This window comes from Coturnix japonica, chromosome 12 (genome assembly GCF_054131305.1).
Source record: "Coturnix japonica strain WE chromosome 12, WE-NBRP24, whole genome shotgun sequence".
In the NCBI taxonomy this organism is placed as follows: domain Eukaryota; kingdom Metazoa; phylum Chordata; class Aves; order Galliformes; family Phasianidae; genus Coturnix; species Coturnix japonica.
The window spans coordinates 18,889,153-18,903,493 of record NC_140674.1 but is presented as its reverse complement, the minus strand read 5'-3'; the positions used below and the strand labels follow the sequence as shown (position 1 = coordinate 18,903,493).

At 46.9% G+C, this 14,341-nt stretch overlaps 1 protein-coding gene across 13 annotated transcripts in view; it reads right to left on the bottom strand.

The window, feature by feature from the left end:
- Nucleotides 1-14,341, bottom strand: part of TNIK (TRAF2 and NCK interacting kinase) — a 122,886-nt gene that overhangs the window by 2,960 nt on the left and 105,585 nt on the right. For 8 of the 13 annotated variants that reach the window (XM_085513294.1, XM_085513295.1, XM_085513300.1 and 5 more), the window contains 9 exons: nucleotides 12,378-12,562; nucleotides 9,492-9,618; nucleotides 7,194-7,358; nucleotides 3,731-3,845; nucleotides 2,995-3,165; nucleotides 2,561-2,704; nucleotides 2,122-2,256; nucleotides 1,493-1,593; nucleotides 101-250 (listed from right to left, as the gene is read on the bottom strand). In XM_085513294.1, coding sequence (XP_085369420.1) covers nucleotides 101-250; nucleotides 1,493-1,593; nucleotides 2,122-2,256; nucleotides 2,561-2,704; nucleotides 2,995-3,165; nucleotides 3,731-3,845; nucleotides 7,194-7,358; nucleotides 9,492-9,618; nucleotides 12,378-12,562 — 1,293 coding nt within the window. The remainder of the gene's footprint in view (nucleotides 1-100; nucleotides 251-1,492; nucleotides 1,594-2,121; nucleotides 2,257-2,560; nucleotides 2,705-2,994; nucleotides 3,166-3,730; nucleotides 3,846-7,193; nucleotides 7,359-9,491; nucleotides 9,619-12,377; nucleotides 12,563-14,341) is intronic. The other 5 variants (XM_085513298.1, XM_085513299.1, XM_085513305.1 and 2 more) reach the window with 1 other exon arrangement.

Sequence of the window (14,341 nt, the reverse complement as noted above, 5' to 3'; positions counted from 1 at the left end):
AACCACTGGCTGATGAATCAAAGTCAAAGGAGGCAAATAAACAGGTAGCTCTAGGGAGCAAATAATCCCCTTTCTGAGATGCACTCCCCCATGTACTCACGTGAGATGGTATATAGATATCATAAGAGTTCCCAGAATCTACATCAATCACATGGAAACCAGTGTGTGATCCAAAGATAACCTTGAGTCTCTGACCCTCTTCTACAGTGAGATCGACAAGCAGTGGTTTGTGCTGGAGATCTGCAAAAGACTTTTATAACCCTTTTAGTGAGTACCACAGGAAAAAATAACAAACCCCATGGACAGCCCAATATGGTTTTGAAATCAAATTTGTTTAAACGTGCTTCCTATTAAGCATGTCATTATTTACATTCCTGATGCTGTTCCTCAGTCATACACCTCAGAGGGAATCACCCACTCACTCCAGCCTTCCCAGCACACAGGTGCTCACCCTGCCAGGCACAGATCTTCCCCCCAAGGGCAGCCCTTGCTCCCTGTGCAAGCACCTCTCTGACTCTCAAACAAGGAGATCAATGAGCTGTATTTCCAGTTGCCTGAATAGATCTGTGCCTATCAAGGCAAGGTGAGGATTCTCAGCACCCAGGTGGGAAGAGCAGCACTGTGAGTGCTGGGCAGCATCCCAACCAAGCCCACAGATCCAGGGCTCCACTAATGCTGCCGAGCTCTTCATGTCACCCGGCCCATTAATTCTGGCTTTTGTTCAGAGAAAGCAAATGTGACCTAATACCAAATAAGCCCATTTGTTCTGGAAGGATTCAAAATGAGATTACTCAGCATGAAAGTCTCCAGAAGGCACTGCCCCTTGTGACTTGCTGCTGCACAGAGCTTAGAACGAAAAGTGCTTTAAGGTACTAAGTACAGCACAGCCTCTGGCAGGTTATATAGGAGAAAGGTCTCAGTACTAGCTCTGAAGTAGATGAAAAGGGAGAGAAAAACAGCGGGTCACTCTCCTGCACTTTCTTGATACAGAATTCACACTGCAGAAGGGGAGGGAACCTTGCAAAATAACTATGGAAAATAAAGCCAGCCTGATTTCACTCTCTGTGGTTGAAGCAAGCAAACAAGGTTAAAAAAAAATCCCCTAAAACCTCAACTCTGCTTTATAAAAGGACATTTGGTGAGCTTTCTACAACGTCTGCAATGAAGCCTCCCAGGATAAGCAGTATTAATGCTTCATTGGTAGCCATAAGCGGCACATATCACATCTCTACGGCCACAGGCTTCACAACATTTCTGCCAGGGGAAGTACAGTGATGATAAGGCTTTTGAGGAGAGGTTTTGTTTGTGTCCTTGGGGTCTGAAGGCCCTGGCACCGCACAGCAAGACTGAAAGGAAATCCTGTGGGTGCTTATCTTCATTGGTCCTCAAGAGGAGCCGGACTGTGTAGGCAAAACATCTTCCTACACCACACAGTATAGAAACCTCATGTATTTACAATCACAGAGAGTACTGTGGGACAAGGCACACATACCTTAAATGCCATAAACTTGTGATATGGTTTAGGAGCCCAAGCATAGATCTCTACAGCATTCTTTAAGGCAATCACCAGGAACTTGATTCTTTCATATTTCACTAAAATTAGAATAAAAGATGTTTAAAACATTCTTTTTTTACTTCAAGACAGCACAGTTTATCTCCAGAAGCAGCTGCTAAGGCTCTCTGTTGGTTCTCATGCAGTAGCGTCCACCTAATACATACAGACCAATAATAAAATTATTTCTGGCTGCAGTTTACCCATACTTTCAATAGAAATCATCAGATCAGATCTAGGGCTACAGAATAAAAATCCCCAAAGACTCCAAATATCTTTTGCTTGTAATTTATGCAGCACATGATCAATGTGATAAACTGGAAGATGTTTACCAAGGCATTTTATCACACAGGCTGTGACGGAGGCACTCCCAATACTGAGGAGCAGATCAGCAGCCCTGGGCAGTTCAGTGAGCATCACCCTCCCCAGGCTCAGAGCTGTGGGCACACAGCCCCTTCTCATTGCTGAACCTCCCAGCTGCTCATTTCATGGCTGAACTGGGAACTACAAATGCCTCCATGTGTTTTTGCACCACAGCCTCCCACGGCACGGGAACCCCAGCCACTCACCGACTTTGTAGTGGATGCAGCCTTCCAGGTCCCCGACTGTGATCCAGCCCTGCTTCTTCTCTACTTCAGGGTCATTGTGTAAAATCCTGTTTCTCAGCCAGGAGAGATAGTACACTCGCAGCTTATTCTTCTTTCCTGTTGGCAAAGGAAACTCAGCCATAAGAGGCAGAAAGAGGTAACAAAGCAGCACGCAGCCCCAGGAACAGCCCTGGGCTCCAGTCCTCTGTGCACAGCCACACTGGGTTTGCATGGGAAACCCTGAGATTCCAATGTTTATTTTCCCTCAAGGAAGATAAAAGTAAAGCTCTTTCCACAATGAAATTGAAAAGCTTCCCAGATTCGATGACCGACCATCCTCTGCAGGATTCCCACATTAATTTCCACATTCTCATTTCCTGCATTTGGAACCAGAAGGTCAGTGATGGGGTGAGAGTTGTACCTGATATTGTCACGAGGACATTCAAGCCCTCGAGTACGTCCATCTGCTGGAACCGCCGTCTGTTGATTAGGTTGTAGACCTTCCCTTGCCCGCTTCGGTCCAGCAGCATCAGGCCATTTTCTGTGCCCACCAGCAGATTTACACCTGAAACAGAGAGACCAATGGGCACAAGGAGCCACGGCTGCTGCCCACCAGAGGATTACAGCCCAAGTTCATTCTCTGCTATCTCTATGTGACAATCATAACTAAGGGCAGCATTCTCATAGACAAGAAGCATCGCTCTTATACCAAAGGGTCCCAGGGACATAAGCCTTGCACAATATAGAGACAACCACAGCAGGACAACCAGAGGCATGAACCAGGTTCTGCCATGAAGTATTGGTGTTGCATTGCCATTAAGCTCATCTGAGGGGACGATGTAACCAGGAGCTCACCCCACAAAGCAGCACACAGTATCTCTGAGTTGAAGCGCTTCTTATACTTCCTTATCTCTGGGGTGTCACTGTGGGGACGGATGTTGGTGGGGTTCACGTTCACCACGGAGATCTTCCTGGCTTCATTCAGCTTGGCCTGCTCCTGTCTGAGCAGCTCACTGGTGAACAGTGCTAACAAGGAAACAACAGGACAGTGAGGTGTGATTGGTTACTGGAAGCAAATTCTTGATTATTATTATATATTATATTATATACAAATATATACTATTATATATTATTGTTTCTTTTTCTTTTTTTTTTTTTTTTTTGACAGGGATGTCATCACTCTGTTATAATCTGCAAGTTTTAAGAGATAACAGTATTATTTTCTCATAGGTTGGAAGCAACACTAAAGCGGTAACAGGCAGCATCCTCCAGCACTGCCCACAGGGATGACCAGCCCTAACCCTGTCCACATGCATCTGTTTTCAATGAGTTCTAAGCAACTGCAAGCTTTTTGGAGTGAATGCCACCTCCTGGTTCTGCCAGGAACAACTCTCCCAGGTGCCCAGGCAGAGAGGGATGGGTGGACTTCTGCTATTCTGTCTTCTCTCTTTCTGGGGGTATTTCAGTGGTGATGGGGAGAAGGAATTGGATGGAAATTGGAAAGCACAAGGGTACAAACACAAGAGTAAATGAAATCTGAGAGGTTCAAGGGGGTTATTCAGGCTTCACAAAAGGTCACATTGTCTCCTACCAGTAGCAGATGACTCTTCGTCCTCATCTTCATCTTCATCGGTAGGCGAGGTCTGATACACTCTGGTGTCCACAAAGGGGGTGAAAGAAGCTTTGGTGCTACTTCCCATTCCATACTGCAAAATAAAAAGCACAGAGAGAGCTCAGAGCACAGAAATAACACTAACACTTGGTGTGTGTGGCTTTGCAATGGGAGCACAGCACCTGTCCCTGCAGCGCCCTTTGTGAGCCCTCTGTGAACATTTACTCCTCCTCCCCCAGAAGTCATCATGGATGACATTCCATTGGATTTGTGGATGCCTCTGGAGCAGCAGAGAACAAGAAGTGCAGGCACACGGTTGCAGTGCCCAGTGCCACGGGCTTGGCTCGCAGGTAGAAGCACAGCACAGCCAGACTGGTTAGCGGAGAAGCCGCAGTGTCAGAGGCAAAAGTGAACGCAGGGCTAAACAACTTCTCTGAGCACAGCACACCTGTCTTAAAGCCCAGGATGGGACATCAGTGGTAAGGGGTTGTTTCTCCTGTTAATGCAACTGCCCCACATGAGCTCTGTGGAAAACCCCATGGCAGTGCTCAGCATAGGACAGGGAATGAAGAGGTGAGAACACAGCACATCCCACACTGCTCCATCCTCCCCAGCTCTGGTCTCCACCATGTCACTTGTATGGCAGGGATGGGTTACTTGCAATTCCAAGGAAGTATTTTAGATTGTCTACAGCGTTTCAGGTGAGGCTGCAGAAAAAGCCATTTCTAAGTCAGGAAAACTGAACCTGAACATATTGTAGGGAAGGCCAGAGCCAACACTTTACCAAGGAGATCTGAATAGGAACAAACGGCAGCACCACGTTGCTTTCTTTTTAAAACCATTGTTTTGTTAAGGCAGAAAACAAAGCAAAGCTTTCTCCCAAGCAAAATGACAGCCTTACTTGGGAGTCAAAGTGCCACCATTCTTCTTATTACAGTATTTATCCAGGGTGCTCTTTATTTGTGACCTACATTAAGAGCCGTAACAGCAGCGAAAATCAAATCTTCCTGCAGCAGCAGCAGGGCTGTTCACGTCCTGATTCCCTGCGATGTTGTCCTCACTGGAAACACACCTTGCTCAGTCCTCACGACACCAGGTCCCCCAAGAAGGAAGGGAAACAGCCCCACTCCTGCCTGAGGCTTCATGAGGGGCATGTGAGAACAGCCCCAGAAGTTCCCCCAGCCCTTCCCCAGTAGCACTGCATGGGGTGAGCACACAGCTCTGCCTCTTCCCTCCCCATCCTCATTCCCATGGCCTGGCACAGCCCTGTGTTGCCATAGAAACAGGATGATTTCAAAAAAGGAAAATGGTAATGGAGACCCATGTAAGGAGCTTGCAGCCCGAGGCAGAGAAGGCTGCAGTAACAGATACCAGATTTACATATGCTGCATGGCCCAAACACTTACACGTACACGCAAGATATACTTGCTACTCTGTGCTTCTTTCATATCCAATAAATACACACATTTTTTTTCCCTGTGTTGGGTATCTTCCATAAAGCACCCACAACTCAAAGAGGGAAAAATATTCAGTATTTACGGGGATGCTTTCCAGCTGAGATCCAGGCGCTTTCATACAAGTGAACTATGATGGAACTCCCACCTTCCAATCCCCCAAGCAGCTCCTCCTTCTCTGCTCAGATTCAGCTGTTCCTCTCCTAAGGAGGTGACATTTTAAGAACTTCCTAGTCCGTTATTTAAATACTAAGTCCTCATCTTCCTGCAGGGTGAGATAGTGCTGGTCCTTTCTGACCCACTCCTTCCTACACACTGCAGCGCTGCTTGCATGGAGTGAAGCAGCGTGGAAGAGCAGCCTGACAACTGTTCCGTGCCTTCCCCACACTCATGCAGCTCTGGAGGCTTTGACAGCTCTGTGTGCAGCCCACTGCAGTGATCCCAACAGGCCTGAGGTTGCTCTGTGTGGCACTGTCACAGTTCCCATCCATGAGCCTTCAGGGCAGCTCAGCATGTCTGTCAGTGCATCCTACCCATGGTCCGTGCTGTTAATATTGCTGGGCACCATAAGCAACACTTCGGCTTCAGCTTCAGCTCTGAGCTGGGCTCAAGCAGAGAGCGCATTCATTTGTGGACCCACAGAGAACAAGCCAACCCCATCTGCTGACACATCCAGATCTCTCTTGCCCACGCCATAAGGGTAACATTATGGAAACGGAACCATCCTATTCTTTAGCTCCACTACCCTACAGCACCACTGGGACACGGCACAACACCGCTAACATCAGCAGTGTGGATGCAGAGCCCTGCATGAGAGCAGCTGTGCACAACACCTCCCATGAAGACACAGCTGTAGGGGTCCCCACACAATCAGGACAAGGGATAACCTCCAAGTAAGGTGCCTATGCCACCGTCTGCCAGTCTGCAGGCTGCGTGAGTCACCTGGAAGAACCGAATCCAAAACTTTCCACTTACACCCACTCCTTGCTAAGTCAGCCCTAAAAATGCAGCTTCAGAAATGGAAAGGATCCTCTTGCTTGGCATTCCATAAATGAATATATTTCAAGCCTATCCTCACAAACTGTCTGCTCATGTTTAAGCAGTCCCAGGATGACTCTGGAAGGTGTCACTTCAGGACCAACTGTCTCATTGCTGTTTTTGGAGGCAGCAAGGGGATAGATAAAACTTGGAGGTCAAGTTGTGCACTGTCTGTTCTTACATTTGATCAGTGCACAATTCCAAGCAATTCGTATTTTTATACTGCTAGTAAAAGCAAACTGCAAAATGAGTACATCATCTCTATGAAAGAGGATGACAGAACTACCAATGTATGCCCAACCAAACAAAAAGAAAAATAAATGGGTTGTTTAACACCAACCTGGTTGATTTTTCATGGGGAAACAGAGAAATATGTGACTGTTTCCCAGAGCTGCTGGTGGCAGCAAGACACACCAATTCCCTCATGTGTAACATCTTGTCCTTTTTAGGACTTTTTATACCTTAAATGATCGTTATGTTCAGTCGTGTCCCTTTGAAAAAGCTACCAGGGGACCATAATGTGACAGGAAATGTTTGCCTTATTAGCTTTGTTTTTTGTTAACCTTTGGGATCATGCTAAGTCTCAGAGATTGCACAAGTAGAAGCTGGGCCAGTTAATGGCACCATTGACTCATATTCTTTTTACATTTCCAGGTACCTAGAGATGGGGACTTTCACATCAGTTTGCAGCATTCAAGCCACCATCACCAAAACTTCAGCTGCTGTGTTGAGATAAGGCCTAACACATTTCTACCACGGGACACAAACCCATACACCAATTACCCACCAGCTCCCCTTTCATTTCCCTACGCTCGCCCACACGGACTGGAAACAAAGAGAGAGAAGAGCAAAGAAAGCGAGGGAAGAAAGCAGAAAGGCCCCTTACGGGACAGAGATGTTAATACTTGTTTAAAGCAGCGCAGAGGAGAAGAAGAGCCCCCACCACCTACTTCAGGCACCGAGTCCATGTCTTGCGCATGCGTGGAGACTCGCCCCAGGGCCTCGGTCGGCGTGCCTGCAGGCGAGTGGCTTTGCTGCACCAGATCAGGGAGATTGATGTGGCCTGCAAAGCCATTGCTGGCTGCGTGGCCAGAACGCTTTTTTTCACCAGAGGTCTGCAGAAACACAAGGCATGAGGAAGAAAGAGAAGGGGAAAAAAAAAATAGAGAAAAAGAAGAGAAAACAACAAAACCAAGTTGTCTGCAGTCATCAGTTCCCTGAGCGAGAACAGGACAAGGGTCCCCTCTGCTGTCTCCATCCCCATGCAATCCGGCAAGCAGCAAACCCCCCCACCAAGAGAAATAAAGACAGGGTTAATGACAAAGTCCATACAGAGTAATTAGCCACAATACAGCAAAAGGAGAAGCCTGATCATCGTTGTTTTGAGAAGAGGAACATAAGGCAGATTCTGCTCTTGCTGCCATGGGTGCAAGCCCCATGGCTGCCCTGTGGCCAGCTCTCGTCCCACGCTGCTGCCAGCCACAGTGACAGGAGAATCTGTCCCCTTGATCAGCATGAGCTTTAATGGCTTTTCACTGCTACGGCGGCGAGTAGCCTGACCGCAAATGCCAACAGAGTCCCCATTGCATGTTTCTGTAACCCAAAACAGCAGTGAACAGTGACAGCATCACCCTCGCCTGCAGCGGCAGAGCTATTCACACCCTGCTCTGTGCACAACGTTCCCCGCAGCATCACCAGGAGTCACTTGTCTGCAGAGAAAACCTCCCAGGTGAATACTGAATTACAGCTGCCCATGTCAAGCAAGCACTCAGCTACCCCAATACATTCCTCCTTCTTCCAATCTCAACCTCATGTGAGGCAGGTGCTAGGAAACTTCCCCCTTCCCTGCCCATTGTTTTGAGGTATTTGCCATTCTGATGAATCCAGGTACAATGAGATTGTTAGAGAATTCTCCTCCTACAGGGATTAGTGAAAAAATTCCTCTGAAACAGGCTCAGCAACTTATCCGTCTGCTCTGACAACATTAATCTATCAACTATTACCCCATCCTCCAAGCACCTCGCCATCCTGCCTGTGCAGGGTGGCACGCAAGCCTTTGCCCAAAGCCCCCAGAGGTCAGCGAGCCCTTCCTCTGGCTGTGACAGCTGTGATCAGAAGAACAGAGTGAGCACCCTGCATCATGGTCTGGGTGTCTTATGACATTCTCTCTTCCCAAAGAGATTTCTCCCCCTGCTTATTTCTCCTGTGGCTTTTAAACCTTCCTGTAAGTCTTGCTCTACTCGACTGCTTCACTGTTTTGGCACATTGTGGCTGCAATGCAATCCAAGCTCATTCCAGAAATGCCTGACTTATTTTCTTACTCAGCCTCCTCAGTGTTGCTGCCACAAGGATGGGCACAGGGCTGACCAAGTTTCAGGGGTCTCTGCTCAGAACAGGTAAATGACGGTGAAGGATCAGGTGAGCTGTGCAGTTCTGAACAGCAATAAACCTGCAACAAACCCTCTGTAACTTCTTTGGAAACCTTCCTGTCTTTCTTGTTTCCAATGTCATCACCAGCCATTGGAACAAGACAAAATGAAGAAACACTGGACATCTTCCTCAACCAACTGGACATACCTTCTCCTGCCTCTTTTTTTCAGTATCATTGATGGAGAAATGACCTAGCTGTGTTGCTTTGTTAGCACTGTGCTTCCTGGGAGCTGGGAAGGTTGGGACAACATGGAGATTTGGTCTCTGAGAATGTGGCAAAGGCAATGGGCCAAGATTTCTGAGTGGGAAAGCAGCAGCAGCAGCGGTGTCTGCAGTGTCTGGGTTTGATGGAAGCTGCACTCAGCCTTCCAACCAACTGGCTCAGTCCTCGTGAGCAGCACCAGCTGCCTGCAGCCCCACATAAAGCCTCCAAAACACCACATCTGCTGAACGCCTCCAACAGCTGCATGGTACTAAAGGTTGCAAAGCCCTGGGGGAGCTTTGGGCCTGACTCCAAAAAAGCACTCTAAACTCAAGATAACTTCTGTTGCTTGGAGCTATTCTGGGACTACAGTGGTGTTGTTTACCTGAGCATTCGCCCCATTCTGCTCTGACATTACTATTCACTGCTGTTTGTAGTTCTGAGAAACATTTGCACTTGTCACATTTGCTGAGTGTAAATTGCATTAGGAGAGCACTAACGAGCACAATTTACTCAGTCATTTTGTGTTCCGGACACACAGCACTGTGAGTTGTTGTGCTTACATGGGCAAAACCTCCTGAAGATGCTCCATGGAAATCTTTGTTTTACAACTTACCTCCCTCACCATTAAAGTCCCTTCCCTTGAAATATTGCTAAACGTATCTGCATGGGAAGTCTCCAGACCGTGGGTTGTCACCATTCCCAGGTTGTACGGCTCATTGCTTCCAGGAATTCCTGTTGGTCTGAGGACAGAACAGAAAAGCATTAGTGACAGGCACCTCCTTAGCTAAACTAGATGAAAAATCCTCCAGTTCAATATTATTTCTAGACAGGGTAAGGTTTCCTATTGCACAAGAAGAAAAATTAGAAAACACATCCACTTATATGTCTGGAGAAATCATTTATGTTGTCAAAGATACAGGAATACAGCATCAGGTCAGGTGTGCCCATGGTAAGGACACAGTGACCCCACTCCGCCATGCCTTGGCTTTCTGTTGTAGCCACCAGAGTCCTGTTCTGACAGTAACATTAAGGCAAATTGTCTGGAGGAGCAGTTCACAGTGTGGGTTTGATATCAGTCCACTCGAGAGACTAATGGGCTGTTTAATGCACCTCTTCTGTGTGGAAACATCACCATTCTCCTCCATGGGACCCAGCTGTGAGGTATGGAGCTCTGGAGCAGCTGAGTTTATTTTTGTGCTGGAAATTTTCTCTCAAACATGTGAAGTTTTAGGATTAGCTCAGAGTGAAAGTCACAGGCAGTGAGCTCCCACTATACCTTACCATTTTACATTACAAACAGACAAGCAGCTTATATATAGTTCAAATACAACCACAAGCAAATGACAAAGCGCCTGGATTGCCTTGTGACAGCTGGTACTGAAGGTGTTGCTGACACACCAGTTTCTTTGCATTTTGGAGCCACACAAACCATCATTGTTTGCCATCAGAATGAACGCGCTCTTTAGCACATCTTTGCTCACATCACAACATCAGACACCACACAACAGCACACCATGCTTCTCCAGCACTTGAGTTTGCACCACCTTCCTACCCTTCACACTTCAGTGCCACCAAAGAATGGGAAAATAACACAATTGTTCGCCTTTCATAAACAAAGAAAACTGAGGAAAAGGAGACTGTGTCAATTTTCAGACTGTGCTGTGAATGAATGAAAGGTTCCTGTAGCCCCAGATCCCCAAATTTCAGCTGCTTGCACTTCATGGGTCACCCTACAGGAAACTCCTGGACCTGAGAGAGAGCTGGCAGGTATAGCCCAGAGAAGAGGGAGCTGGAGGGAATCACCATAGGCTTCAATACAGAAAAGTTATCTGCAAAGAAGAAAGGAGTAAAATCCTTCCTGTATGCTAGAGAGAAAAGCAATGGGCTTAAGCTGCATCAGGGGAGACTGAATAATGTTGGAATAAAGAGCAGTGAAGCACTCAAGAAGTACGTGCAAGGAAGTGGAGAAGGGATTAAAGATGGGTTATATGGAGACCATTCAGAAAGAGCAGGAAATGAGACCATCTCTCCCAGCCATCTAATGAAACATACCAAACACGGGAAAAATAAAGCTTGTATAGAAAAACAACCAACTACATCTGGACTGAACTCACGTTAACATTCCCTATGAGAAATAAGAGTGCAAAACCAAGCATCCGTTTTCTTTCCCCCCCCACACACACAGCTGCGACCCTAGATTCCTGCACAGCCTTACATACAGAACTCTAAACCTCTAGCTCATGTGCCAAAGAGCACACCTGCCCTTGTTCAGACAGAAGGGTCTTGCATGTCAATGCACACCCCCTGGGGCATGCTCATGGATGGGACAGGGTGGACAGCATTGGGATGGGGTGGACTTGGGGCACACATCTCACTGCCACGTCTGTCATCCCATACACTCAGCTGCAAAGCATACATGGGGTATTTTCTTCCCTTGGGCTCAAATGCAAGGTGTTCTGTGGAAAGATGTCAGCACAGATTAACCGCTTCCTATTAAACTCTTCTGCATGCAGCCCCAGGCTCCCTTCATGAACGTGTGACTGCCCACCCAACTGCTGCATATTCATGGCATCTGATTCCCTCCTGCCTTTCTCTGATGAATTCCACAAGTCTGACTTCTCTGCTTCTCCTGTAAGGAAGCTCCAACCCAGGAACATGAAGTGAATCCCTCACATCTCTCTGTGTCTCCCTGCTGCTCATCGTCCAGTCAAGGGATGAAGTCAGGTACATCCCCATTGACTAATAACCCACCTCATTTAGCAGGAGGGATGGAAATTAATCCATTAGCATGCTAACAGGCCCCTCAAGCCGTCCCCCAAATCAACTGTGAATTCAGGGCTGCAGGAAATCAAACCCCTGCTGGAGCATCAACGCACTGGTGGAGGAGCCTCAGTGAACTCAGTCTGCACGAAGGCAGTTGTGTCTTGTGTATGTTGATGCTGTGCTTCCCTCCCTGCTCATCTAGTGAAATATTTAAAAGCAGAAGTGTCTGACGACCTCTAACAGGGACACAAATGCACTGTAATAGTCTGCTGACTTTTTACTTTCAACATTTTAGCCTGCACAGGGACTGAGCCAACAACAGAAATCAATGACAAAAATCCCAGAACATTTCATGCTAATAATCCAAGCTCCAGCAGCTGGCACTGGTCAGGCTACCAAATACCGTGCTTCATTATGGCTTGATCTGAAGCAACACCAGGCTGAAGAACAGAGCGTCAAACAGGTCTGCAGGCAGGAACAGGCCTGGGATTAACTTGGAATATGAGTTCACTGAATATGCGGATAGAAAATCCAGCTTTCTCTATTAAACATCTCTAATCCAGATCAGGAAAAAGACACAACTGAGCAAACTACTGTCTGGAACCATTATGCTGTTCCCAGTGCCAGCCACTGAACACCAGTGTGCTTTGGATATGTCCTGTGCCACAGCTACTGCTCCTCCAGAGAAAGACAAGCTGTAGTGCTACGGTTTCCCCCAGAACAAAGAGCCTCTTACATAAGCCTTGGGATGTCACTGACAGGCACGGTCCCATCCTGTGTCTCATTTTCCCCATCTTCCTCCTCTTCTTCGCTGCTCTCTGACTCCTCACTGGAGGAAGAGTAGTCTGTCACCTTCTTCAGAGGGCGATTGGTTTCTTCAATGCGCAGCTCCCTCAGTTCTTTGGCTAAGGCCGTCAGATCCTAAAGGGGATGGGGGCAACAAAACAGGGAATCGATGGCTATTACATCTGAAGTGAGAAGGAGGTCACACACATCTCTTCAAAAGCCAATGCTAACAGCACGAGCAACGAGAAATAGCTTTACAGAGTCATTACAAACATGAGACGAACGAAAGACAATGTTTGTAGCATGTAGCATTTATTAAACAAAACAAAACTGATTAAAGCTCACTGAAAAATCAATAGCCAACCTCTTCTTTTTCTGTTTGGAACGTGTATGTGCATATAGATACACACACTTATATGTATATACACGACAAAATTATATTTGTTGGAAAAGGTGATGTTTGGTCACCATCATAGTAAACTGGAAAACGTCATTTCAAAGATTGGCTTGGAGAATTTCCCCTGCAGGGTTTTCTCTTCCTTCAAACTTCTCAAAGAGAGCCCAGAATTGTATTTATTCTGTAATAAATGCATTTGGGAAGGAAGCAATGACAGCGTCTTCCATGGAGTGGTGCAATCCCCAAGTCAAGAGCTGCTTCAGTGAGGAGTCTCGGCTGCCAGGCGGCTGCGAGTCATGGTGCGGAGCGCCCAGGGGAGGTGCCCGGCTCAGCGCAGCGCCCTGTGCAGCCAGACTTCTGAGTCATTGCTCTGAGTCAGCCACACAACCGAAAAAATAAAGGGATAAATGCAATCGTTCAAAAGAAATAAAAAATAAAGAAATTCCTCAGCGGGAACCATTAAGCACTTTATGTGAGATGTGACAGCCTACAAGCTAAGGGGAAAAACAAAAAAGCCTTGAAACAAGAAAAAGATGGGAGCAATCCCAAAACCTAGCAGTAATTTTTCAGTTTACCATGACTTTGATGAGGCCTCAGACCCGACAGTCATATCAAATAGACACCGCTATTTAAAAACAAGGAACATTGCAGGCACCGTGTAGAAAATAGACTTTTTGTTATCTTACATGCTTTTATAGCAATGCAGGGGGAAGCAGTAGGGCAAAAAAGCATGAGAGCTCTAATTAGAATGGGTTAGAGTACTCTGTTGCACAAAACATGCACATGACGAACAAAGCATCGCGATTGTCAGTCTTACCATTTCTCCCTATATTAGTGACCGAGGTAGCCATCAGTGCATTCGGTCAGAGATAAAGGATTAGGGAGAAAGAAACTCATTGAAAAATACTAAATTCCACAATCGTTTTATGGCCACATTCTCTCGTTACTGCGCGCCACGCATTTCCGGTTTACCGTTCCAGCTGGGCGACTACAGCAATATTAATTACAGTTGCAAAGGGAGCTCTTAAAATCTATCCCGTCGACACGTGGAGAGAACGATGAAAAGCTTCTATGGCTGAGATGGAAACCCAGTTTGTTTTTAATCATATTTTGCAAGCAATTTGTACTTGGCTGTTATTAAGGACATAACAAGCTCTGCTGGGCCATGTGAATTAGATCCCAAAGTGAAGCACCCGCAGCTTCAAGTGGAGCAACCATTTATCCCCCATTCCATATACAGCAAACAAAATGCTTTATTGATGTTTAAATTTGCTCTCAAGCTGCGCCGGATTAGGTCTGGGGCAAAGAGCAGCTCTCAGAGCCAAACCCTGACATTGGAGATGGGGCACCACGGGAAGTGCCCACTTTTGGTGGTGGTGGGACAGCGGGCCGCACCCCTGCATTCTGCTCCCAGTTGTGCCCTGCTCTGTGCACCCATGGAGCCTGCAAACCCTGAGTGGGTTCTGGCCATGTGTGAGAACATCTCTGCTGCTGTGTTGGCTGTGCTGGCAGCACCA